The following is a 27,768-nucleotide window of genomic DNA, read 5'->3' as shown; positions in this document are numbered from 1 at the left end:
TGTAATTAGCAAAAAAAACCTAAATTAAAGCCGCTCATGTAGAAGCTTCTGTTCACATTAAAATCTCTGCTGCCGCACAACCCGACGGCTCGATCATCGTGTTCGGAAGGACGACGTGAACCGAAGGATGAAGAGGAAGATGTGCAGTGACAGGAAGGAAATCACCTTGTCGCTGTTCTTGTACTTGTCCCAGCTCTTCAGCATCTTCAGCCACTTGGTGGTCCTCTCCACCTCCTGGTGCTTTTGCTGCAGAAACCAGAAGTGACACATTAATAACTTTCCCCTGCAGCGTTTTTTTTTTTTTTTCTTTTCTTCTCCTTCGACGTCCGCCGGGATTCGCAGCCAGAACGGGCTGACAGATAAAAGCTAACAAGTTGCAGGTGATCACGTCGGCGGTCGCTCGAAGCTGTCGAGATGCTCTAATTAAAGCTCTCCGCGGGTGCTGTTCAGGTTTTGCACATTTTTTATGAAGAAGCTTTCAAAAAACCGAGCACACATGTCAAATAAAATCACAGTTCCAGTCGGCTGCTGCTGCTGCTGCTGCGATTCAGAATTTCAACACAAATAAACCGCTTTTGTTTTGCTCATTACGATTTAATTAAGAAATTTGTTTCCAATTTTGGAGGAAATGAAGTTATAAATAATAAATAGACACAAAAAAAATCACCGCGCCGGCTTCTTTTCTCCTGCTTTTCCCAAAACTCGACATTCTCACCCAGCGTGCTGAGAGTAAATTGAGCTTTGCAAGCACAAAAGCTCTTATTTCCCGCGGGACTCGAATGCAACATTTAACGTGTCAACACACCTGGTTGGAGGGTAATATCACAGTTAGAGGAAAAAAAAAACCCAAACACACAACAGACGGTGTGAAAATACTCTCTGAGGTGTTGGAAAAGACCTGAATGATGCCAGAAAGAGAGAGAACGTCGTCTGTTTTCATGTGAAATCGAAGGAAAAACGGTCCAAAAAACAACCGACGAGGACTGAATGTGGAATATATTTATGTATTACAACTCGTCCTTGGAATAAAAGCCTCTGATTGATGCAGAACCAACGTGAATCTTGATGGTTTCTGCCCCGTGAACAACACCAGAGGCTGGAGGTGACTATTTCCTGGAGGAGCTTCCTGTAGAGGTTATTAGTTTGAGCTTCTTTCTCTTTATGATCGTTTTAAGTCGCTACACGATGGTGGTCGTGCTTTCCCCCATCGGACCAACAGAGGGCCGACAAATTAAAGGAAAAAGTGTCTGAACAAGGTGTTGGGCCTCCGGTACAGCTTCCCTCGCCATTGATTCTCCGAGTTTCCGGAGCTCTACCGGAGGGATAAACACCGTTTCCTCAAAAGATATTCCCGTCAAAGCGTCGATGCCCTCTGGACGGGAGCGACGTCTTCCCGAAAGCGCTGATCGGAATAGAAATGATGAAGAAGATGACTCAGAACACTTGATTTGCATTGATTCTTTCGAGGACGAACGGATCCAAATCATGCCAGGAAACCGTCCCCAACAGCGTAACAGAGGCACCAGATCCCCTCGTTGTGGAGGTCAGAGGCTCGAGGTTTTCCTTTAATCTGTCACCCGTCTGTATAAACTGTACTGTTTATAGTGTTTTACTGTCTCCAGATGTGCAGCCAGCAGCCCGACATCAGTCTAGAACTGAAAAAGAAGCTGGATCTAGAAAATGTTTGGGATATTTTTTTGCGTAAAATACAATTAAATCAATTTAATCAGATATTACTGATGTTTTCTTTAGCAGCAAACATAGAAGTTGATTAAAAAAAAACAAAAAAACTAGCTACCATGCATTCATTTAATAATTAAAATGTGTTTTTGTCATTTTCCGTCCGTTTCCAGCTTCTTCTGCTACGTTTCTTACAGCTGACGTAGCCTCTAGCGCCACCTTCTGACGACGGCAGCTCATGGAAACCTAACTCAGAAGTTTATTTCAAACTTGCTTGAGAATTACCGTAAAGTCCGGACTACAAGCCGCTACTTTTTTTTACACGCTTTGAACGCTGCGGCTAATTTACAGATTTTTACAATTTTTACGAATTCACCTCGAGACCAGAGTGACGTTGAGAGCGACGACGAAAGAGAGACCGAGGAAGTGACGAAGTAATTCTGAGGCTGAAGGAGACGACTTTAGTGGTTTCATAGTGCAGGAGGAAGATGAAGACAGCGATCAATGACTTTTCCTGGTGGGCTGCTGTAGTTTTTATTTTCTTAACCAGTCGTGTTACAGTGTCCGGAAAAAAGCATTGACGGTATTTGTGTATGCTAGCGGTACGTATTTAATTAAAAGTTTAAAAAATGTGGACACCTGTGGCTTATAGACAAGTGTGGTCTGTATATGCACAAATGTTTTTTTCGTTTCCGGAATTTACGGTATACGGAAATAGGGCAGCTAAATGAAAACTACCTGTCCGGTTCTGTGCATAAATCTCATGAATCACGAATGTAAAATGCAGTTTCCTGCTTCACACAGCTGAAAACTTCCTCTGTTTGTGTAAAAATGGCTTTAAGCAGCTCAGGTATTTTATTATTTTTTTTAACACAGACAACAAAGAAGCTCACCTTCTCCTCCACCGAGTCGTAGGATGGAAGTTCATTCTCACTGAGGGGAGAAGAAGAAGAAGAAGAAGAAAGGGAATGAGCGAACAAAGGAAATAATAGTGAATTATCTGTTAACCTCCGGTTTGTCCTTGCCGGTGTGTGTGCAGCGGATGAATCACGGTTCAGTTTGCGTGATGCAAATGTCAGACAGGTTGTTGGTATTTTAACGCATTCCTCCCAGAAAGCAGCGATTGATGAAAACAGCCGAGTGACATTCGAGCTCGACTCGCCGCCTGAATGTTATCAGAGGGAGGAAACAACACGCGGCAATCAGAAAACAACAGATTGGACGTTTCTCAAGCTGTTTATCTGAGCTTTAAAGTCTCTGCAGGAGCGTTTTCCTTTGAGACGAGCTCAGTCAATATTCTGCTTTCAGCTCCTGAACACTACCTGCCGTACAGCCGGATAAACAGAAGACGTGAAGATCAATCCCAGCAGAGAAATGTGTTTTTTTCTTACAGCTTTCTTGGCTTTAATACACAACATTGTTTAAAATCAAGCCGAAAGTGAGTTTTTATTGATCCGACGCGCTCACAGTGTTTCACATGTTGGGTTTATTCCACAAAACTACAGGTAGAACGTACAGTTTTCTAGGTTTGTGCACAGGTTGGAATAAACATATTTACTTCTTCCTACAGTTATTTATTCCTTTTCTGTGGGAGACTTTTCTTATAAAGTCTTAAAGAAACAACTGTGAGGGCAAGAATTCATACTACAAGGTGACTTTAATTCAGTAATTAGACCTGATGAGGTGTTTTTCTAGAATCACAAATAATCCATGAACCCTCTGAGCCCCCTTGTAGAGTTTGAAAGACATGTTTCTTTAAAAAAAGTGGGATAAAAGGCCAATATTAGACCCTTTATCATAGACAGAAACTGTACAAACTGGTAGGCGCTGGCTGGCAGTCATTAACGACTCCAGAAGTCTATGTCCTGGTGGCCGGCTGCTAGCTAAACTCTTAAAACACAAACATCGAAAAAACCACAATACTCACCCACAACAATCAAAATTAAAACAACTTAAATCACAAAACTATTTATTTACCAATTTGGATTCCAACATTAACATTCTAATGATTGAATGTGCCGCTAACACAAGGACCGTCGCGACAGTATTAAATAATAAGATGCTCCACCTGGTGGCGCAACCAGGAACTGCAGCTAATCTGCAACTAACATGCATGTTCCTCACCTTCTTTGGTGAATACAACTTTATTCAGTTAAATTTCAATCGATTGACGGTATCCATTACTATCTCTGGTACTAGCTGGGGAATCTTTAGGACGTCTGCAGTTTTCATAAAAGTGGTTTTACACGTTTACAGAAACACAGGAATCTGCCCTTTCTGCATTTCCGTCTCCATTTCAGGATTCAAGAGGTTCAACCATGACGTTAACTTCAAGTGAAGCAAAACAACAACAAATAGTTACTGGACATGCCTCCAGTTCAATGGGCACGTAGAAAATAGAACAATGGAGGGTTTGTTGTGCTAGCGTGTACGATGAATTTTATGTGAATGGTAGTAACGAGGGCATCAAGAAGACATAAAAATGCAGAGCTAGTTGTTGTTGTCCTGTCCAAATTTAGCCATTCAGCGTTGTAAAAGCCCACCTACCCTGGAGTACGTACATTTTTCTTTCCTAAAAATGGTTCTATCAGGAGGAACATGCTAAAGGTTCAGACCAACTCAAAACAGCCAACAAGTTCTGCAGTCAAAAAACGTAGATAATATGAAGCTACGGATAGCTTTAAAACATTTTTTATCTGGAAAAACACAAGCTATCTGCACAGTAGACGAGTCTTTGATGACACAATCCCATCCTCTGATCACGACTGCACCGACTCCTGTTTTCAAATGACGTCCATTTCTGCAATATTTTGGTTTTATTTCTGCACGACGGGAGGAACAAGTGGCACATCATTCACAGCTATATACAGTCTGAACATGACACCAGCTTTCACACTTTAATAAGTAACCCAGTTGTTCTAGAAACAGCCTTGGGTAACTAAAAAAAAACTGCCAAAGACCTAAATAGACATCTTTCCTCGTACTTTCTTCAGTCTAACAACTACATGGAGGCTTTGTTTTCTGCCACCAGTCCTCCCAGTCTGACACATCGTCTCCTCCTGCCCAGTCGCTGACCTTCACCTCAGGACACTTCTGTCTGAAACCATCACAACAACCCAGAGGTTTCTTTGCTCCGCCACCCGCCCAGCTCTGGTCTGGATCTCTACCCGAACACTGCTGCCCTGTGATTGTGGCTAACCAGGCTGTTTCCTGCCTGCATGCTCCAGTCTATATATAACAGTTCTGTTTAAGAGCCTCGTGGCCTCCTAGCCAGCCTCTCATTTTCCCTCCCGTGTCCTTCATACTGCTACCGTTCAGCTGCCTTGGAGGCATCTCATTTAGGCATTAGTGGTGATTGCAGGTTGTGTCATTCTGTGTGAGGTCTTACTGGACGAAGCCGAAGCGGTCGATGACTTTGTACAGGTGGAAGTTGGTGTCCTCCCAGGGCTCCACGGTGGCCTCTTTTCCCTGAAAACCGACAAGAAGGAGACAAAGACAACAGATGTTAAGATTAAAAATGGAAATGTAGGTGCATTTTTGGAGGATAACAAGCTGCAGAGAGTTAAATGGGAAAAATTTCATCAGCTGCTTGCTTTAGTTGTTTTTTATTTATGATGCAAAACAGCCAAAATGCTGCTTCATCAACATAAAGATGAAGAATATTACATTTTACAATACAATTTTACACTTTGGAGGACGTAAGAGGTGCATTTGGTTCCAAGTACCTAAGACCGGAACATGAACACCGGTTAATCTTGTAGTTTAATCGTAGCAACTGGACTTGCTTGAGTTTCTTGAAGACGTTCCACCTTTCATCCAAGAGACTTCATCAGGTCTGACTGACTAGTTGGGAGTTCCAGATACTGATGTCTTTAAGAAGCCTTTAACACTTGAGTTTCGGTTTCAATTGGGGGTTTGTTGTCCCAACAAGTCAGTCAGACCTGACGAAGCCTCTTGGATGAGAGGTGAAACGTCTTCAAGTAACTCAAGGAAGTCCAGTTGCTGTGATTAAACTACGAGCATAACCCACACCTGGATGACTGACGATCTTCACAGACATGAACACCAGTTTCAGACTAAAACCTGTCTCCAATGTTTCGTCGCCATATGAGGAAGATGTTTTTTTGAGATGGAGAATGACAACTGTGGAGTTGGGGAAAAACAGAATGACCACTCTTTAACTAACGACGCATCACGCTGGGTTTGGTTTGTTCAAGTCGACTGCATTTTAAGATAACTATTCTCAGTCTTGTTCTTGCAGGACAGGTTTTTGTAAACTACTTTATGCACATTATGCAAGCACGTCTCCATTGCATGTGCATTGGTAGGATTCCCATAATCCTTAGCTATGTTTAACAGTAACCTGTGCCCTTAACCGCCACATTTACATTGACACTAGCCGCGTTTTCATAGTTAAACAAGCAAAAATAGATGTAATTTATTCTTGTTTCCATTGGCTGCTTTGGAGTAAATAAACTAGCGCCAAAGGTGACATGATTGTAATAAACTGATTAGTGAGTTAAACATCTGCTACGTCTGAATTATTCAGAAAAAGCTTTAATTGTTTTTGAAAAAGCCAAAAACCCCCTCAAGCAAGCAAAATTGGGAAATTTGTCATTTCCGTTGACTTTTTGCAGTGCAGTACTTTAAAGTGCATATATACGCTAAATATGACCAATAAATGAGCTAAATATGCGATACTTTAATAAACTTATGTGTGGAAACGTAAAGCAGAGCTGAAAATGATGCCAATTAGGCGATCAACTGGAAAAAAAAGGGCAACTTTTACAACTGATTATTTCATTTTTGAAAGAACTACACCAACAATGGCAACTTCCAGCTTGTCAAATATGTAGATTTGTTTCTTACATTTGTCATGTCTGATAGTAAACTGAAGCTCATTGGGTTTTTAAACCAAACGGTATGAATGTAGAAAACTGTCTATGATTCCACTTTGTGCAACAGGGGCGAGTAAATAGCAAAACAAGCCTCAAACGTCTGGTAGAAGGAAGCTTTTTCCCTCCTCCTTGGACTCTGGGACGACGTATTTCTCTGTATTCTGACACTTTATAGAGGGAGCAGTGCATCAGTTACTCCACAAAGTAATTGTCACATCAGTTTGTTTGACTGATGCCGTTTGTGCACCGAAATAACCCGAGAAGATCGAGCTCCGAATTACATGCCGCCCACGTTCCTCGGGGGGCGCAGAATCACGTTTTGATTGGCTGCTAGATTACGACTCCGGCGCCCTTGAGAAAGTGTGTCGTCGGCGTGAGTGTTTACGACAGTGTGTGTGTGTGTGAGTGTGTGAGCGGCGATTAACAGGTGTGAAATGAACAGCCAGACGCCCACCTGCGTCGCCATCCGACTCCGGGGCCTCCGACAAAAAAGAAAAAAAAAAGAAAACGGCCTCTAGTTAATTCACCATCATGGAGCAGCGAAATAGAAAAAGCCAACAGGTAGAGAGAGAGCGAGGAAGCTTTTTGTGGGCCGAGAATATCAAGAAAAAGAGCACGTAAAGGTCAGAATGTACCACAGAAAGTCTGCAAATGTCGAATCACGTCTGGTTAAACTGAAAAAAAAAAGTTGCTGCGGGTTGAAGATGTGGCTCCACGGCCCTCTGGTGAAGACATAAAAGCTAATTTGCATTCACAGCGAGATAAAGGAATCTGCAAACGCATCAGTCATCCCGGCTCTGCTGGGGTGCAGAGGCTGAAATCTCAGTGACGGCTTTCAAATCCGGAGGAAGCAAAACCAGCAAAGCTAAACAGCCACTGCAGGCGAGAGGGTTTTCTTTGCAGGTTGCATCAAGCAGGTGTTTAAAAATGCATGCTGAGTGTACCTGACCGGGCCGAGAACCCAACTTTTTCCGACACCTTAGTATATCTACAGATGCCAGACTCGATTTCATCTGTTGCCTTAAAAAAAACTCACTGTGCAGAACTCTTAGGAACAGGTTTAAGTGAGACCGGGAACTAAAAAATGCACTAAACTCGTGAAAAAGCTGTATTTTATGGAGTTAATTAGCTTATTAGAACCAGATCAGGATGGATTGTACCATTTTCTGTTTATTTCTTGACTCAGAGCACTAAAAGCTGTCTGCAATTCTGACCATTTGATGACCAAAAATGCCTTTTATGTTTGAGTAAATGAAGCCCCAATTACCACAACTGGTTAGAAGTATAAATATATATATATTCTTAAAATTCTCGATTGTTATCATTTTGCCGTTGGTGGTTTTCCTTTGTTCCTCTTTTGGGAAGGCGCCAAATCTTCCTCCCTGCAGGAAACAAACCTCTTCACTCGTCTGCCAACACAAGTTGCGAAACCCGAGCGCTGTGTAATTACCCCGAAAAACGTGCGCCTCATTTTGTTGAACTGCAAAGTAATTACAGGAAAAGCGCGTCGGTCGTGTTTATTCGTTCCTTCAATTAAGACGTCGCTCCGACAACGTGAATATTAACCAGAAATTCTGAAGGAAGGAAATGACTGCTGGCTGAGAATCTGCATACAGACAGGTTCTCCGAAATGTCTTGAAAATTAAAAAGAAAAACTGGAGACACGTAAAACATTTTCTCAACTGATCGCAGCTGAATCTAGTTTTTGGGTGTTTTTTTTAAATATTACTTTGCAAACAAAACAGATGTTTCACTAACGTGCTCCTCTGGTCACTGTTTCTGAGCCATGCTGCATTTATTTTATTGATCTAATATGTTCTATTTTTGCTCTAAATTGATCAGATTTGTTTTCTGCCTGCAGTTCAGCCGAATTGTTTTAGAATTTTAGCCACGCGACTGTTTGTCAAAGATGATAATGACTTTTAAGTTGTGCCGAAGAGCTGGTTCTGGTACAAATGGTTTATTTTTCGACCAATCTTTTATGAGATGCAGGCGGAATAAAGCAGTTTTGATGAAATCTGATGATTTTAAGCTTAGATTTTGTTCATTTTTCTGATAGAACTGCATGTCAATCCAACAATCCTTTCAGTTTTTACAGTTTTCCACTTTGATAAATAATGTAATTTTAGCAATTTATTTAAAAAAATCCATTCCTGTCAAACCAGTCAGGAGATTTGGGGATTCAGAGGATTCATTTAGTCGTACTAGATGTTATACATTAAATAAATACTAGTAAAAGTAGACAAGCTTTCAATTAAAACGTGCATTTTCAAGTATTTTCACGGAGCAGAAACGTACAAATGTGACATTTTAGTCCCCATTGTAAGCTTTAAATTGCATCAAAGCACCAAAAATATAAATTCCCACAACAAAGACTCCAGTTCGACTTCTATTTGAATTCCCTGCTTGACCTTGAATGTCTTCAAAAACCTCCTCCCCACAGCAACAGACCCAGAAGTCTGTCTGCGGCTTCACGCGTCAGCCTGACGACCAGATGTCGAGGTGAAATATTTCAGATTTCATCTCCGCCTCGCGCTCCCGCCCAGCGTCTGCAGATCGGTTGAATAAATAACTCAGAAAGAGCTCAGTGTTTTATTCTCCGCCGTGTGCGAGTCCTGAGCTCCACATCATCACGGCCGACACATTTTTCATTCCTCTCTCTGCTTAGAATCAATTTCAGGGTGAAATTAAAGCAGGACTCAGCAGCCTCCTATGATTGTGTGTCACCGCAGATCTCTGATTGACTGCACAACACAGTCCACTGTGTGTTCCCTCAGCGCTGCATTTCTGCGGTTTATCAATATAACTGCAACTTATTCTCTATTAAATCAGCGATTCCTCGATTCTTTTGCCTCAGATCCACTTAACGTGAAGCTTTTATCGCCGCGGATCACTTGCCAGAAGTTGACTTTGAGGCTTTCAAATGAAGGGATTTCTCCTTGCAAGTTGATTCATCAAAAATATCTTAAGCTTTTGAAGCAAATATTTGAGAAAATCTAACATAGTTTATGTAGCAGGATTAACCTTTTCTACCCATTTAATCACCTTCCAACTGTCATTAATCCAGAATACACAAGATCTTGCACCAAAAAGTACATTTGTATATTGTCTTCCTTGACAAGTTGAGTATCAACTCCATTAGTCATTTAAATTTATGAAACTCAAACCAAATCTGATTTATTAGGTTGTTTTTCCACTTTTATTGCTTTGTTTATGACGCCCTTATTGCAGCCTGTTTCATGCTGCACTAAACTGTCACTGAAGTGTCTTTCAACAAAAGACATAAATTTAGAAACACCGTTAAAGATTTGCTTTTAAATGAACAACACTGCGAGTATACGGACATGTTAGCAGCTCTTTAGCGTATTGTTGCGTCAGAGGTTCACTGTGGATGTTGTCAGAGCATCTCAGACCGAAAACAATCGAGCACATCGGCCACAACTCCCCCTGCCTTTCACTTGAGGACTCATAGGTGTCTTGGTGGACTCCCTCAATAGTCTCTTTCTTGTAAGTCCGTCAGACGATTCATAGATGTCTTGGTGGAATCCCTTGCTTATCTTTTATTTTTAACTCCTTAAGAGGACTCATAGGTGTCTTGGTGGCCTCCCTCACTAGCCTCATTCCCATAAGTCCTTTCGAGGACTCATAGTCTCACTAGTCTCTTTCTTGTAACTCCTTCAGAGGACTCATAGGTGTCTTGGTGGCCTCCCTCACTAGCCTCATTCCTGTAAGTCCTTTCGAGGACTCAGAGTTGCCTCTGTGACCTTCCTCACTAGTCTCTTTCTTGTAACTCCTTCAAAGAATTCATAGGTGTCTTGGTGGACTCCCTCACTTGCCTCTTGTTACTCCTTCAAATGATTCATGGGTGTCTTGGTGGATCCGCATCACTGTTTTTTTCTTGTAATTCCTTAAGAAGGTCTCATAGCTGTCTCGGTGGACTCCATCACTTGTCTCTTACTTGTAACTCCTTTGGAGGACTCATAGGTGTCTTGGTGGACTCCCTCAGAGGGACTCATAGTTGTCTTGGTGGACTCCCTCACCAGTCTTTTTCTTGTAACTCCTTTAGAGGATTCATAGGTGTCTCGGTGGACTCCTTCACTAGCCTGGTTCTTGTAAGTCCGTCAGAGGATTTATAAGTGTCTTGGTGACCTCCCTTACGAATCCCTCTCTTGTAACTCCTCAAGAGGACTTATAGTTGTCTTGGTAGCCTCCCTCATTAGGTTCATTCTTATAACTCCTTCAACGCACTCATAGTTGCCTTGGTGGACTCCCTCACTCTCTTTCTTGTAACTCCTTAACAGGGTCTCATAGCTGTCTCGGTGGACTCCATCACTTGTCTCTTACTTGTAACTCCTTCAGAGGACTCATAGGTGCCTTTGTGGACTTCCTCACTGTTTTTTTTCTTGTAACTCCTTTAGAGGACTCATAGGTGTCCTGGTGGCCTCTCTCACTACTCTCTTACTTGTAACTTCTTCCGAGGATTCATAGGTGTCTTGGTGGACTCCATCCCTTGTCTCTTACTTGCAACTCTTGGTGGACTCCCTCACTAGTTGCATTCTTCTAAGTTCTTCAACGGACTCATGGGTGTCTCGGTGGCCTCCCTCACTAGCCTCTTACTTGTAAGTCCTTCAAAGAACTCATATGGCGTCTTGGTGGCCTCCTTCACTAGCCTAATTCTTGTAAGTCCTTCAAAGGATTTATAGGTGTCTTGGTAACCTCGCTTACTAATCTCTGTCTTGTAACATCTTCAGAGGCCTCATAAGTGTCTTGGTGGCCTCCTTCAAGAGTCTCTTACTTGGAACTCCTACGTGGACTCATAGGTATGTTGGTGGCCTCCCTCACAGCCAAGAGTTGTTCACAAACTAATGAAGTGATGGACACTTCTATCTCCAGAACTGTTCTGCTATTAAAGAAGTCAAACAGGACAACATAGCAAAGATTGAGCGTCTCTGAGAACACTCGACATTTTAGATTTGTTCCCAACCAAGCATGACTCTGTTGGATATGAAATATCGCCTCCAATTATTTGCGATCAGCTGCCTTGATTGAGCTGTAAGACACACAGCAGTCAGGCCCCAGTGGGTTTGTCATTTGGAAACAAAAACTATTAATTTCTGCAAAAATCATTCTTAATACCCACAAATGACGAGCGGCGAGTTGTTGTGCGGCCGGCGTGATAACAGACTCCATTAAACTCCTCCCATCGCCGACAATGATTTAACACACACGCCTCCATCATCTCCACGGTCTCTTCACTCCTAATGAGGCAGCTCCATTATGCAGCCTGCTGGACTAAATTAAAAAGACTAATTTACAAAGCTGGTCCTGCTGATACCACCGAGCCGTGAGACCGATGTGTCACTCAGGAAGCAGAGCCGAGAAGCTACGAGGACTTCCTGTGACGGGAGTTCATCTAAATATACAAATATGAATAAAATAACAGTTTGAGGGTTTTATCCTGTTTAATAACTCGATGGCGCCTGATAAAAACACACATTAGAGGGTAATTTATAAAACTCTGACAGGTTTACGGATGTCATTAAGGGCTTTGTGAAGAGGCTTTTCATTTGCAAATTCGCCCTCAGATAAGTGCCTAATAATTTATACACACACTCATGAAATAATAACACATCTGCATAACAATATCAGACACTTTTCTTAGACCGAGCGTGACGGATGCTGAACTTTAAGAGCAACATGGTTATTGATAATTGAGAATAATTAACAGTCAGGTAATGATAGCAGGACGAATATGCGTATTATAGCAGAAACAAATACCATAATTTTCAAGAAATATATATAATCAAAAGACTTCATCATATATTAAACATGATAACAGCAATAAATATTAAAGATGTATAAAATGTAGATGTCTTATGGATTGACTGGTGCAGGATTTGAGGTTTAAAAAGTGAGCTAATGCTGCATTCTTGATGGGATTTGCCATTTTTAAAGAGTTGTACATAAGATATGTACAGCACTACATGGACCAATGAAGACATATTCTGCATTACATCCGCTCTGTGAACAGTATAAATATGTTTGTGAAGCCACAGCAGAGGAGTTTTTAATATGGTTAAGATGAATTCCATCGGTTAAACTTGTCAAACAAATCAAATCCTAAGCCTACGAAGAAAGATTTATGTGTTTACTGTCTTATAATTATGTTATAAACAAGCTGTCACTCTTGTACTTCTTAGAGAGACAGATACTGGACGAATTCCGTCTTTCTCCCGACTGCAATAGATTAAAATTTGCCAACAAACAAACAGGAAAGTGTTTTAAGTGAATGTTTAAGATCATAGGAGTCGTAGCAGTTGAAAAGTAAAGCGCAAAGCAGTAGAGGAAAGCTGCAAAACAACATCTAGAGACGACTAAAATGAAACAAATGCATATAAATTTAGTAAATAGCATCGATTTAATCTCTCGCTGTTAAATTTTGTTGCTCTTTCAGACACTGGCTGAACACTGGGCTGCACTTTCACTTTTCCAATGCCGTGGAAAACAGTTTACGGCCTGTTTACAAGTGACCCCACAGCTTCAACAGGACGGGCACTTGTTGGTAGGTAGCAGGTGTTGTTGAAGTTGTAATACACAAGCATTTCCTTGTTACTCTGAAAATGCCAGAGTAGTCCAACTGGAGCTTGTTTTGCTAACAGTGCTAGGCTAGAGAGGTTTGCTATGCCTGTTTACCTGTTGCTAACGCTAGCTGAAGCACTGTCACGTCTGTCTAAAGTCAGATTACCGTTAAAATCTGCTCTAACTGACAGACATGTCTCTCTAGTGGAGACACAACCTGCAAAAAACGAACAAAAACAACAACCATCTCCATAAATCAGGACATTAGCTGCTTTCATGGTGGCTACGGCTAACTGCTACACTAGCTGAAACAGAGTCTAGAACACAATAACTCATAAAGCTTTATGATGTGGACCCCAGAGGGCTATAAAAGTGATAGAAGATTAGAAAGATTATTAAAACAGAAGAGCAGGAGACAAGTCGATCAATGACAATTAATCAATTGATTAGTAAACGGAGGAGCATCACGAACATCATCTATTTCTATTGTACACATTCAGCTAAAGTAATCCTTATTTATGAAGTAATGTGGTTATAAATGGCGGCTTTCCTGCTATCACATGGTTTAAATATAGAAAACTTAAAGTATGTCAGCTCTGAATATTGATTATCTTTCTCATTGATTACCAATAATCAGTATTGGAGCCTTATATCAACACGTGCTAACATGCGCTGACATGCAGACGTGACCAGATGATCGATTATTGATGCCACAGTGGGGAAATTTTCAGTTTTACAAAGGGAATAATGCAGAAAAACAGGGAATATAAACAAAGACATAAAACAAGCAAATGTCTTCTGATCATGTACAGATTGCTCTTTAAACCCTGCAGACTGCACCTTTAACCAAACTCTGGATCTCAGCTAATGAAACCCCTCCGTGCCCATGACGTCACTCTTTCCATGCCGTTTGGTTTAATGAATAACTCCTCTGATCTTTTTCCTTCCTCTGCTATTAACCCAACAGTCCATTTTTTCCAGTTTCCCGGCCCTCCTAACACAGTTAACGCTCAGTCCGCTGAACACGCGCCCGGTGTGGATCATTAAAGTGGCCCTTAAATGCATAATTTACATGTTAATTCTCGTCGGCAGCCGGCGAGCTTCGGCTGCATGCGAGACGTGGCTCTGGAAAGGCCGTAATCACAGCCCTGCTAAATTTATGAAAATGCTTAAAACACACAGAAGCCGCACGCTGTTATTATTGTGTTTTACGGGCAATGAGGCAGTGATTCATGGAGGGACGCAACCACAGCGTTATGAAGTTTGGTAGCGAGTGACTGACTGGAATCTGGCTGCGGACGACCACAAGAAAAACACAGTGATTGCTGTTGTTGTTGTTGCAGTGGAGGTTACAGCTGCCCCCGAAACCTTTTGTGCGCCGAACACGGGGAGGTTTTTATTTTACCGTACCTTGTCATATTTGGCGACTATCTCAGCTCGCTCCTGGTCAAGTTTTACAGCTGCATCCTGCTCGGTATCAGACGCTGGAGAGAAAACACAGAGCAGAGGAGGGAACATGAATAATTATGGCCTCAGACTTTAACAGAGTCACAGCAACGTTTTCACAGTTTTACACAGAATCACAAGAAACAGGAAACACAGCCTGTGTGTGCAGGTTGTAGCTGTGGTTTTAAGTGGAATTAGTTGTTTTAAATACGAAAGTAAACTCTTAAATGGATAGTAAATGAGCAAATGTGGTTCAATAATAACTTATAATTAAAAAAAAAAGTGAATGTGACAAAGTAGATGTAGACACATAACTAAAAGAAGAGGAAGCCAGAAAATGATTATAGATGAAGCTATGCTAACATTATAAATGGACTGCACTTATACAGTGCTTTTATCCAAAGTGCTTTACAATGTGTTTCTCATTCACACACATTCACACTCCAGTGGCGACAGCGCTGCCATTGGGGGCAACAGTGGGTTCAGTGTCTTGCCCAAGGACACTGCGGTTGTGGAGGGGCGGGGGATCGAACCATTAACCTTGCGATTGGAGGACAACCCGCTCTACCACCTGAGCCACAGCCGCCCTGTTTAAAGTTTGCATGCTAGCACGCTATGTTAGCATTCACCTGATGCTACATTTATTCAAATAAATCTCATTTAGAGAGTCACACAGTGATTTTAAGTGTTGGACAAATTAAAATATTGAAACCGTAGAGAAATACTACCAATATGGCTTAAAAGAAAAAACATTGTGAGCAACAGCTTTAATAAATACACCGGTACACTGTAAAAAAAAAATGAAAAAAACAAATGTAACTGTAGTTTTTCAGTTTTTTGATAATTTACAAATAATATCTAGTAAAATCGCAGATGAAAATTATAAAGACACATGCTGACTGTACAAAACCCCCCACAAAACTGTACATAAAGTCCACTTCAAATATCTGTCATTTTTATAGATAGTAATTAATTCTTTTACATAAAATGACAAAATTCTGCTTTTTATTTTTTTTTTTTTTTACTGTTTATAAAAAACCTAAAAAATATTGTAATTTTCAGATATAAGATTGAAATTTTTTTTTTTACATTTTTTAAAATAAGTTCTCTATGGTTTGTTAAAGTAAAGACAATATTTAGTAAATTTTGTGGGAAAAAAAGTGATAATTTAAATGCTGAATGTGAAAAATTATTATTTTTACTGTTTTGAAACATTACAGTATTCGACTTTAAAAAAAAAAAAAAAAATCCCATATTTTTCTGGCACTGATGGAGCCACATTTTTGAATTATTATTGCCTTTGTACAACGTAACTTTGCAAAAAACAATAAGACCGTAAACTTTTCTAGGCTAAGAATGATCTAATCACAATAAAGATTCTATATTTTGTGTTGAAGTTTGGTAAAAAATGCTTCCTAATTATTCAAGGATTCAATGTTTTATTATCACATGTAGCCAAAGCAAGTTATCAGTGCAGTAAAATTCTTAGTTAGTAATAAACCTTTTAACAGAAAACATCCTTTGAGACACAATCATCACATCCATCCACTAATATAAACATGCAAGAACAATGCAGACAGGTTATGTGCAAGAAAAAACCCCCATAAAAATACATGTGCAACATTTATGGAGCAAAAAAGTTCAGATCTGCTCGTATGAACCGAGGTAGCTGATGTGCAATACAACCTGCCAGAGGGCATGCGCAGCAGAAACCGTGTAAAGAACCTATGCTCCATGTTTTACAGTACAGTGGTGAGTTTTCTTAGAGCCGACTAAACCCGACTCTGCTGCTCACACGTTGGATCATTCTGCCGTCACAGTCGAGCTTTGTGTTTCTGCGGCTCGTCCTCGGCGTGCCAGCAGTCGACGTGGAGAAAACGCACTCGTCAGCCGAGTGAGAGGAGCCAGCAGGAAGCCCTCAGTGCCGCCTGACCTCAGCCTGCAGGAATAATGTGAGGTTGTCTGCGTGAAGAGCAGCCACTTTAAACCGCCAGCTGCTGCTGCCACGCCACAGAAAGGTTCCCAGTGTTTTCTGAGCCAAATGCGTTTATTGTTGTCGCTGCAAACGGCCGAAGACACGTTAACGCTCGGCCAGCGGACACGTCTCGCTTCTCTCTGGACTGTAAATCAGAGTTTACGGCAACAGTTTACACACTGGCTTCCTGATTCGGCCGACTGGATGTGTGCTCGCAAAGTGGGGTCGCGTCGTGTTTACGTTAAACTCAATGCGTCGTAATGGAGGCGCACAATGAATCACACCCGTAAGTAAAGCAAGGAGCCGCCGAACGAGACACTCACGCCTAAAAGCATCTCAGCAATCGCCCAGAAGACGGTGGAATATTTACATGGCGCTTTTTGAAGCTTAATGAGTTTAATGGAAGCTGCTCGGTGTCCTTTCAAAGCACAGAATCCTCCAATAATCGAACTTAAATGAAATGAAAATTGCTGAGATCTGGGACGATCGCCAACAGGAAGTTGGACGGGTCAAGAAACACAATCCATCGGATAGCTCTGACGTGTAATAAACAAAACTTTTAAAGCTAAACCACAGAAATCCAACGAACCTAAAAGCTCTGTCAGTGGATCCAACAAAGCCAAAGATTCATTGTGCACTTCTGACATTTCTGATTCTGGTAGCAGAACTTCTGCACCAAAAAAAACACACTTTGAAATCTAAGTATTGGCTTTAACTCACTCCAATGCGATACCAAGACCTTAATAACTAAAAAGTCTGATTAGAAGAAGGCCTCATAGTCTGGGAGTCGACTAAGTTCACTGAAACTTGTTGTTTTGGGGCTTAAATGTTCAAAACAGAAAAAACTATCGGGTCAAAATCTCAAACCGCCATCAATCTTCAAACAAGATGCATGTCAGTGTAAATAAAGCATCTGATGACGCACAGCAGCTTTAATCTACTGCCTTCAGAGGCCAGCAGTTGTGTAACAGCGATGATTCCTTCCTCTTCGCCAGTTCTTCGGCCCTTTGCGACCTTTTGTTTGACTCCGGTCATTCTCCAGCTTCCTCTCCGGGGGTCTCCGGGGTTCGACGGGGAGGAAAGGACCGGACTGGAATTCCAAAACGCCGCGAACAAACACGCTCCTCATCGGGCCGGCTGGCGTTTTTATGACAGGATGGTGAGTGTCAGTGAAAGGCATGTCGCCGTGGGCTGCCAAAGAGCAGTGGGGGGACGAAGACGGCGCTGGGAGGTGGAGGAGGAGGAGGAGGTCCGTACACAACGAGGCAAAGCGTCCGGGCCAAACAAACAAATACAGTAAAGCCTCTTTCTGCTGGGAATTCCTCAGCGGGAGGCCCCGGCGTTCCCATAGTGAGCCGGAGAGGAATTGCAGAGGAAATGGGATTGGGTCTTTTCTTTACGCTCAGGCTGAGCCTCCACTGCAGCCGTATTAGTATTCCACGGCGGCCTGACTTAAGCTAAATGCAATTAAAGCCCTTTTCATGCTTCAGGGATCACAGCGGCGGCCGTGACGGAGATTGGGTGTTTGTGTTTGCCGGACTTGTCGTAGGTCCGGGGGGTTTGTAATTATTTGCGGGAGACCCCTTCGGGCTTTAAATTTACAAGATGTTTTATATTAGAGGCTTTGAATTATGTTTAATATTACGAGCTGCCGAAGACGTCTTCTGGCCCGGACACGAGAGGTTAATGGTAGAGGGGGTTTTAATTACAAAACTTACTTTCGTCACATTTCTACTTGACGTGGGCTCATTTTTCACTGCAGCATAAAGTCCTAAAACCTCTATGGACACAACAACCAACTAAAAAGACTCCACTTTGTTATGCAGCATGACACAGTTTTAATGCCGTAAATCATGAAAAAAGAAAATGACTTCTTTGATTATTTACTCTACAAAAGTTTAACAAACTGGATCAGGTACAAGTGGTTTAAATAAGATGTGCAGAATAAAGGGACTTTTATGAAATATTGTGACTTTAAGTTTAGATTTAATGAAGTTTTCTGATGGAACAAGACGATGAGTTCAATGTCTGTCTGATTCTGGCTCTGACAAACGGTGTAATCTTGGCTATTTTAAAACACATTACACCCTTTAAACACCCTATTTTGACTAAACTGTCGACTTTGCTGTAAAATAAATGTTGAGAAAACCAAACTTTTCCTTATTTCACAGCATTAGGACACATCCTTACATGTTTCCTGATCCAACTGTAAAAAACAGTGCGAACAAGAGAAAATAAAATTTTTAAAAAATCAAGTAAAAACGCTGTCTCACAACCGAGGAATTCTTAAAAACTCCTGAGCAAACAATTTATGGACAACTATCTTCTATTTGTATCTCGCCTTTGTTGGTTCAGCTGGTCATTTAATGGTCATTAAGCAGGTAAATGCTAATTATTTCACAGGTTTTCCTCCTAATTAATCTAATTGGTCATTTAACCTTAACAATAAGTCCAGTGATCACTCTCTTTTAGCTCTGTTTTTGGTCTCCACCAACTCTTGAGGGAAATATCTGCTTTTAAAGCCACTAAACACTCTTAAATGTTCATGAGCTTGTTGCTAAGTTTGTTTTTCTGTCTGTTAGTTGCTGGGTAGTGGGTAAGGGATTTCTCTTCCTGAAGACATTAATATTTTATGGTTTGACACAGTAGCGACCAGAGGAAGTGGAGACTCAGACTAGCGGCAGCACAGAAAACTGTGTGAGTTTTAGCAAAAAAAGGGCCACCATAACAAAGACTTGTGTGATGTTTAATCTATCTAGTCCAATCTACGCCATAGTAGTGGCCTATATTGACGTAAGACACTGGAGATCAACTATTGATTGGTAAGACTGACATTTTTTGGTTGGAAAAGTTTTCAAAAGTTACATACCTCGATTTAATCAAAGCAAAGAGGACGTTTTAGTGCTATAGTTTGAGGAAACGGACACAACTGAGATGCAACAAGAAGACGAATAAATATGGCTGACACGAGCTGTGATGCCCTTTACACTAAAAAGTCAGCAAACGTTTGAAGTAAACATGTGTCCAACGCATTGGAGATGAAAATGGATTTCCAATGTCCGACAGCATCAACAACACTTTCAAAACATCAGCTCATTACCCTGTTTTAGCTCTGTTTTTGGTCTCCACCACCTCTACAGGGAAACATCTGGTATTTTAGCCACTAAACCTTCATGTTAGAGTTCGAGGTCGAGGAAGACAGTCGATAGTCGGCTGTGGCGCTTATAACACAAAAAAACGAGTCAACTTTGTGGAGTCCAGTGGATTGACGTCCAATTTCGGACCGTCGAACCCATTTTCAAACTCAAGAAAGAATCCTCGCTGTCGTGTCCAGCAGAACCAGATTCAACAGGCCGAACAACAGAACGACAGCCCTTCACAGCGTCTCGTGTTGGATTTTTCCCGTCGCTTGTCATCCCCGTTCTCCTTCGTTAAATCCCAGAACTCCTCCCGTCCAGCCGACCTTCCACCTCCCCTCTGAGCTGCTGTCAGTCCCCAGCGGTGAAGCCGACGTCGGTTCCAGCCAACTGTCCCCGTCCCGCTGTGACTGAAATGTCCCCGTCCATCAGCTGGACACTAACCCGTCCTCCGGCGCCGCCCTTCACTCCTGCTCCTCGCGCCGCATTCAGGTCACGTGGGAATTACTGTCAGCGTCCAGCAGCAGCGTTCAGGCATGACAGCTCAAAGCATACGAGAAGAACTCAGGTGACGCTGGATGTGAATTCTGTTTTCACACTCTGCTGTATTTTCATCCACCAGCTGTGGTTCCATGTTTTCACTCATCATACTTGTTAACGGGGAAGCAAAAAACCGCTAATTGCACGTCTGAAGTCGTGCTGATGGAAAAACGTTGACGAGGGTTTGACAAGAAAGACACGCAGAGAACAGAAATCATGTTTAGTAGAATATCAGACCAGCAGTTTCCCTTTTGATCCTGTAGTTTGCTTCTCATAGGAGAAAATAAAATAAAATTTAACCTTTAACCTGTAATTTTACTGATTTTTTCCTCTTTGTTTTAAAGTAATTTCAAAGTCCAATATTTTATTCTTTAGTTGTTATCTTACACTGACTAAATAAAAGGAACCACATTAAAATGAAAGTTCATTTACGAGCTGAAAAAAAATATGTAATTTTACTAAATTTTATTTGTTTTATTAAAAAAAAAATTCTGTATTTTTGGAAAACACAAAAATATCAATAAAATTACAAAAAAGTGCATTTTTTACATGTCTAATATAAAATAAAATTAAAAAAAAATAGAAATTAATAAAAGTAAATGTACTTATACACTTGATATGATCTAGTCAAGGTTATTCTGTGAGTTTTATAGGGAGCCATTCTTTTTTTTACATTAAAAATCTGTCAAAAACACAAGATTTTTATGTGAACTATACATCAGAATTACCCTAGATGTGGTGCAAAATTAACAGTAGATTTAAAACTACATTCGTAGGTTTACAACAATATTTTTACATTTAATTTAACCAACAAAACCAAACTAATAATGTCACTTTCCTGCAGTGTTAAGCCTGATTGTTTGTATTCTGACATTATTTAACTGTATGTTTTTACACATGTAAATATCTTTTATTAAACATTAAAACAGTCAAGAACAAAAATCCAAAACACAAATTATGTCAAACTGCAGGAAACTACTTTATTTTAACAAGATGGTAATTTCTTAATTATCTTTTGTTTATTTATTTGTTTCACATTTTTAAAAATTTGCATAAAAATCAGAGTCATCAGGTGTCAGATGATATAAAAGGTGCTTAAATCTGAAAACCTGAACAAAGCCTGCTGATTGTTTCTAAGTGCATCACACGGCTGACAGAACTGTTCTTACGGTGGTTCGGGGGGAATTGAACAGCTTTGACAGACTAAAATCTGGAAAGAGAAACACTTAGCGGCGCCCTCAGATGCTGCCAAACCCTCCGACAGACTTTAATTAGAGCGAGTTCAGAGGCTTCTTCTGTCTGTCAAAGAATCGGGGAAGAAACTCGTGTCTCCTTCAGACAAACGCTGAATACTCAGAGATGTACGACAGTGTTTCCGAAACGTGCCGCTAGCATGTTGTTTACTAGAACTATAGAGGATGTAAACTTATAATCGCCTTAATGATTAAAATAACCTTTTTTTTTCTCTATCTTTGTAGAAACTCAGCTGGACTTTGCAGGTAAAACATAAAAACCTGAATCCTACTGATGATCGTCCTCCTGTCGACCTTTAGGTCACGCGACAGGAAGCGTCTCGGGGTGTATTTGTGTTCCTGTTCCTCATTATCTCCTGCCGCTGAGGACGAACGCCGACACCGAGCGACGCGAGCTAATCACAGCGTTTCCTCGGCTCTCTGTTGGCCGCCGTAATGAGCCCCTTTGTTCTTTATGTTAAGGAGTCGTCGCCTCCGACCGTCGTGTCGAGCGCCTTGTGGCCTCTCGGCGGTTCTGCTCCGCACAGAAGAGGGAATAATTACGACGACGGTAATGACGGCGGAGGCGTCGATCGGAGAAGAACTCATTTCCCGTCTTTTGTTCCTGCTATCGGCTCACGAAACGTCCAAACAGACACGAATCCTCCATCATCTGACGCCTCCGTCGATATGATGCAAATACAATTGTTTTGTCAAAACATCCACACAGACGTAATAATTAGACAGTTTTAGCTTGTTTAAAGCTGGATTTGAATGTTTTAGACTTCCTGTAAAGCAGAGATGGAAGTTTAACTGACATTTAAAAAGTGTTTGAATTCAGTTTAAACGTCCAAAATGATGCAGTTTTGCATACTTTTTTGACATTTTTGCACCGTTTTCCAGGTTTAGATTGGAAGAAGACATATGTTTATCTAATCTTGTACGTCTGTCTGTAAAAAATGAACATACTTTAAAAAAAAAAAACAAATGATTCCAGCTTTCACCAAAGTCTTTCTGGCAAATTCAAATTATTGTATATTTTTCTATATATTAACTGTCAGCAATTGCTTTTTTAAAAAGTCTTTCATGCTTTTAAACTGAAAATCTTCGGCTCAAACATAAGAAGCAATCAGTATTTCTTTTAGAACTTATAATAAACATTTTTTAAAAAACATTTTCTGATGTTTTACAGGCCTGTGCAGTTATTCAACCCTGTAAACCCAAAGTGTGTTTATTTATTTGCTCCAGACACATTTTTCCTCACTGTCAACTCGTTTTTTTTTTTTTCTTACTGCAATATAAAGTCCTGCACCTCTACGGAAACAAAACAGCCGTGGCTAGAAGTAGAAAGTTCTCACAAATGTCTCATGTGCAGTATGACACAGTTAAAGAGGTTAACAATACTAATTCTTACGTTTTTATTTTGTCGCTTTACTTGTTTCTCTTCAAATTTAACTAATCACTGCCTGCAGTTCAATCGAAAAGTCTCTGGATTTTAGCCATGTGACTGTTGGTGGCAGCTCAATCATTCATGGCTTCACGATTGCGCGAAAGAAGTCAGAATTTTTCGTTTTAAACAGAATCTGGTTGGACCAAACGTTTTATTTTTGGTAGATTTTTTTATATGGCACGTGTAGAATAAATAAAAAATCGCTGCACGCCACAGATGAGTAGTTTAGGGACCAACAAAAAGTTGAAAATCTAAACACTTTTTCTATTTTTGCAGTTTCTGGTTATAATAAATGCTAATGTCTTTAAAGATATTATGCTTTAAAGGATAATAATACCATTATCTCCTACACAGTGTTACATTCGTGTGTCACATCTACTGTTTGTATGAAGTCTGAGCGTCACAGTAATGAAGTGAAACAGGTTCGTGATGTTTATATGCAGAATTTCTGACAGTTATTTCCCAGAAGTGGCACCGCTGAGCGAAGTGATACTGAAGCATGTAGCACCTATAAATAAGAAGTGACTCAGGTGTTCACACGATGACGCAACTCCTCACACACCAAACACTGGTCCAGACAAACAGCACACGAGGCATCACAGACACTTCACACTATGTCATTACTGGACCTCCACAACAATCGTCTGCTGCTCAAAGTCTGGATTTCCGACCTGAACTGGGACACAAACGTGACCTCTGAACAACCACCGACAATCGGAGACTCCAAGAACTGATCCTGAGTCTGATTCACAGACAAATATTCGGCTTTTACTCACTCAGGCCTGCATGTAAACTGTAAAAACGCAGATTTTTCAACAACTTTTACACTAAAACTGTATCAGATCAAGCTTCTGTTTGCAAAACTCTGCAGATACAAACACACAATCCAAAGTTTAACAGCTTAATGGAAGAAAAATAAGGAAATTCAGACTCCACTCTGCATTAATTCAAACTTAAACCGGACTGGAAAGCTAAATGCTAACATTAGCTCGCAGACAACATCTCCCAGAACGTCAGGATCCACTATGAGCGTATGATCTAATCATTCTGCTATCAGGACGTTATATCTGGAGGCAGAGTGTTGTTGAGTCTCTGCTTCATGGAGCTCAGAGGGTGACATCAGTTAGTGTTTGTGTTCAGAGTCGCTCTGGTCTGAGCGACACAAAGTTACGTCTTAGTGGCTGCATGTTAACCCTATGAGCCCTGTGAGCCTGGTTTCAGAGTAATTTCACTGCCTTTACGCTCTTTTCTTGGGTCATTTTAAGGATGAGCCACATATGTTGAATGTCGTTTACTTCAAAGCAGTTCAGGCTGTTGAAATGTTCAATTATTTTATATCATAATACTGATTTTTTAATATTAGTCTTCAAATTGAGGGGAAAAAAGTAGAATGAAAGTGTTAAGTTTTTAACAACAGCAACTGTGTGGGTGTTAAAATGATAAAACTTTATAACATGCTAATTAGAGGCTCTAATCAGTAATATTAGCATGTTAGCATGTCTAGACTTGAGGACAGCAATTGTACAGGTATTAAAAAGTTAAAATGATAAAAGTTTAGCGCTTCAACATTCTAGTTAGAGGCTCTAAAGGTTAGTGTTAGCATGTTAGCCAACGTCGACGAAACACAGCAACTGTACAGGTGTTGAAATGATTAAAGTTTAGCACTTCAACATGCTAGTTAGAGGTTCTAAAGGCTAGTGTTAGCATGTTAGCCAGTGTAGACTAAACACAGCAACTGTACAGGTGTTAAAATGTTAAAATGATTAAAGTTTAGTACTTCAACATGCTAGTTAGAGGCTCTAAAAGTTAATATTACCATGTTAGCATGTGTACACTAAGCACATCAATTGGGTGGATGGGAAAAAGTTCAAATGATTCAAGTTTAGCACTTTAATATGCTAGTAAGAGGCTCTAAGGATAAATATTAGCATGTTAGCATGTCTACACTTGAGGACAGCAACTGTGCAGGGGGCTACAAAGTTGAAACGATAAACGTTTAGCACTTCAACGTGCTAGTCAGAGAGTCGAAGGGTTCATGTTAGCATGTTAGCACAGCAACTGTGCGAGTCTTAAGTTAATAATAAAATGTTAGCACTTAAACATGCTAGTTAGAGGCTCTAACGGTAAATATTAGCATGTTTTCACTAAACACAGCAACTATGCAAGTGGTAAAATGAAAAAGTTTAGCACTTAAGATGCTAATAGCACCTTAAAGTGCAAGTTATCGTATTAAAGTGTTAGCACTAACTGGCATTAATGTCAATAAATAGCTAAAGATGACAGATAGTCATCAGTTTTGGAGGTAGTTTTGGTTTGTTGGTGGTACTTCACAAAAAACAGGCAAATATCCTAAAAAGAAAAATAAAGAAATCCTCGGAGTAACTCGTCAGTGTGCAGTCGATGCTACGTCCACTTTCTTCCACATGTTTTTATTACGAGCTGCAGGCAAACCACTAACTATGGATGCCAGGTGAAATTTTGAAGACAAACACAGACTTTTTGGTTTTGTTTTTTGACCAACACTCCAAAGGAGATCAAAGACACACAAGCTGAATGAATAAATCCCTTCATTCTGTAGTTTTTCACACGAGCTACATTAAAACAGGGAAGCAGATAAACCAGTTCAAACGGAATCAAGACAGTTTAGAGGAAGTAATCACCAGCACCAGCAAACCGGCTCTTCAACTGCAATTTAATACAAAGACAAAGCAACTTTTTGCACATCTGTGTCCGTGCAAAAACACATTTCTTTGCTATGTTTCAGGCTGAGACCTTCATCATCAAGCAGCCAGGAGTTTAGTTTTCTTTTACCTCTTTTAAAGGCATCCAGCGGATCGTCCAGGCGAGCTTTAGTCCGCATCGGTCACAGTTGGAGCAGCTCCGCCGTGAAACAACCTGAACTAGCTCATCCCATCACTGTCTGTGGCCAGGGCTCCACCGAGGGAGGAAATATGGCAACGAGAAGTGAGATCAGAGACGCTGCTGCCACAAAGCCACTGTTTGTCAGCCGGACAGACTTCCAAGTCGTTCCCACTCACAACATTCCCGCCCAAACACAACAACAACACAACAAGCGGCTCCATTCAGCCGGGACAGAGCATCGCTGTTCAGCCGCTGTCACTGAAACTTTTTATTTTTTCCAAAATATCACCAAATATAAAATGAGCCTTGTGAGGTCAGCTGTTTGTGACCGAATAAAACGGCTCATCGTCGGGAAACAGGGACTGTTTATGAGTCTGAGTATTTATGGACACTGTAAAAAAAGAAAAGGGTCGGAGCTGCTGATGTCCATTTGGTTTGTAAATACAATTTAAACTGATGTTTTTATTTGGTTAAAGTACAAAAACATGGTTTTCTCCTTCGGTGTTGGGAGTATGATGTTAAATTTTTTTTTGCTGCAGCTCATTGTTCCCGCCGTTGTCTTAATTTTCCTTTAGCAGGATTATAGCTTAACTGCATTTAACGTTTGTTCAAAGCAAATTATTAATGTTTAAAACCTGGAAACTTCAAGCCGACCTCCTTTAACGAACTGTTGTTTTAAAAGAAATAAAATGATTTCAGTAGATCTAACTTAAATCGGCAGCATTAATTTGGATAATCTTAAGTTTAATTGTGTGTTTAAAACCGAAGCAAATTATTGAAGTTGAACAAATGAGCAGAGAAGTTTCTTCTTTGCTGCGTTTCTTCAAAGAGAATAAATAGTTTTCAATGTACTATTTCCACAACGTAATGCATCATAAAAGTTCAGATTTTCCAAACCTTTTAGGTTGCAAACAGTATTTTAATGGCTTATTTTGACATAATAATATTGCATGAACTTAATATTCTGTGTAATTTGAACTCAAATTTCTGTATTAGCTCATTTAAAATAATTTCAAGTTGAGGTAACTTAACAAAATTGGCGTCATAGTGAATTTTTTCGTCACCTTGAGGTCAGGATTTCAACTCCCTGCCTCTAAATACTTAATTCATATTAATGTGCTCATAATTATATTGGTAATTGAATCAACTTAATATAGTCTGTGATTTCAACTCAGATTTCTCCATTAGTTGATTTAAAACTAAACAGTGGTGCTAATTTAATTAAATTGGCTTGTTACCGTAACTTTTCACGAGTTCAAGATTTAAATTCCCCTCCACTACCAACTAAACTCATATTAATGTGTTCATAATAATGCAGGTAATTGAATCAACTTAATATCATGTGTAATGTCAACTCAAATTTCCGCATTGGTTCATTTTAAACTAATTTTTGATGCTAGCGTTGTTTAATTGGCTTGAAAACTTTTCCTCCCGTTGAGTTTCAGACGTCCAGTCTTCAACATATTTCACTCTGATTTTTAATTGAGTCAACTTAAAATAACCAGAATAATGCTGATAATTGAATTAACTTAATATTATGTGTAAGGTAAACTCACATTTCTGTATCTGTTGATTTCAAACAAAAGTCAAGATTAGTGTAGCTTAATAAAATTGGCTTTAAAACGACACTTTTCTTCACTTTAGTTCCAGATTTTACGTCCAGTTCTTTACCTATTTAACACCGAAGCAACTTAATTTATCAGTTTGAAAACAATTAAATACAATAACACTTACAAATTCCTTTGAAACAATGTAGAAAACACGAGTTGGAACATCTTCATTTCATGAGTAACCAACTTAAAAACATGTTTATGCTGCCAATAATGAAGTAATTAGTTAATTAGCTTAACTCACTATAGTTTGTTGGTTGAACATAATTTCATTAGAAGTTGTCTTAACTTGTAAACACTGATGCAGACTGCTCTTTCTGTTTGTTGTGGAGCTCAGACATGTAGTATTTTTTGTACAG

General features: G+C 40.3%; 1 protein-coding gene across 3 annotated transcripts in view; it reads right to left on the bottom strand.

The window, feature by feature from the left end:
* The window catches only part of usp6nl (USP6 N-terminal like), a 109,356-nt gene that overhangs the window by 19,461 nt on the left and 62,127 nt on the right, over positions 1 to 27,768 (bottom strand). For 2 of the 3 annotated variants that reach the window (XM_008291923.1, XM_008291921.1), the window contains 4 exons: positions 14,568 to 14,641; positions 5,069 to 5,148; positions 2,574 to 2,613; positions 166 to 246 (listed from right to left, as the gene is read on the bottom strand). In XM_008291923.1, coding sequence (XP_008290145.1) covers positions 166 to 246; positions 2,574 to 2,613; positions 5,069 to 5,148; positions 14,568 to 14,641 — 275 coding nt within the window. Of the gene's footprint in view, positions 1 to 165; positions 247 to 2,573; positions 2,614 to 5,068; positions 5,149 to 14,567; positions 14,642 to 25,748; positions 25,880 to 27,768 lie in introns of those variants that run through there. The other variant, XM_008291920.1, reaches the window with a different exon arrangement.

The sequence above is a fragment of the Stegastes partitus genome, unplaced genomic scaffold (assembly GCF_000690725.1).
Source record: "Stegastes partitus isolate 25-593 unplaced genomic scaffold, Stegastes_partitus-1.0.2 Scaffold769, whole genome shotgun sequence".
Taxonomy (NCBI): domain Eukaryota; kingdom Metazoa; phylum Chordata; class Actinopteri; family Pomacentridae; genus Stegastes; species Stegastes partitus.
The sequence above is the reverse complement of the archived record's forward strand: the minus strand, read 5'-3'. Positions and strand labels throughout refer to the sequence as shown.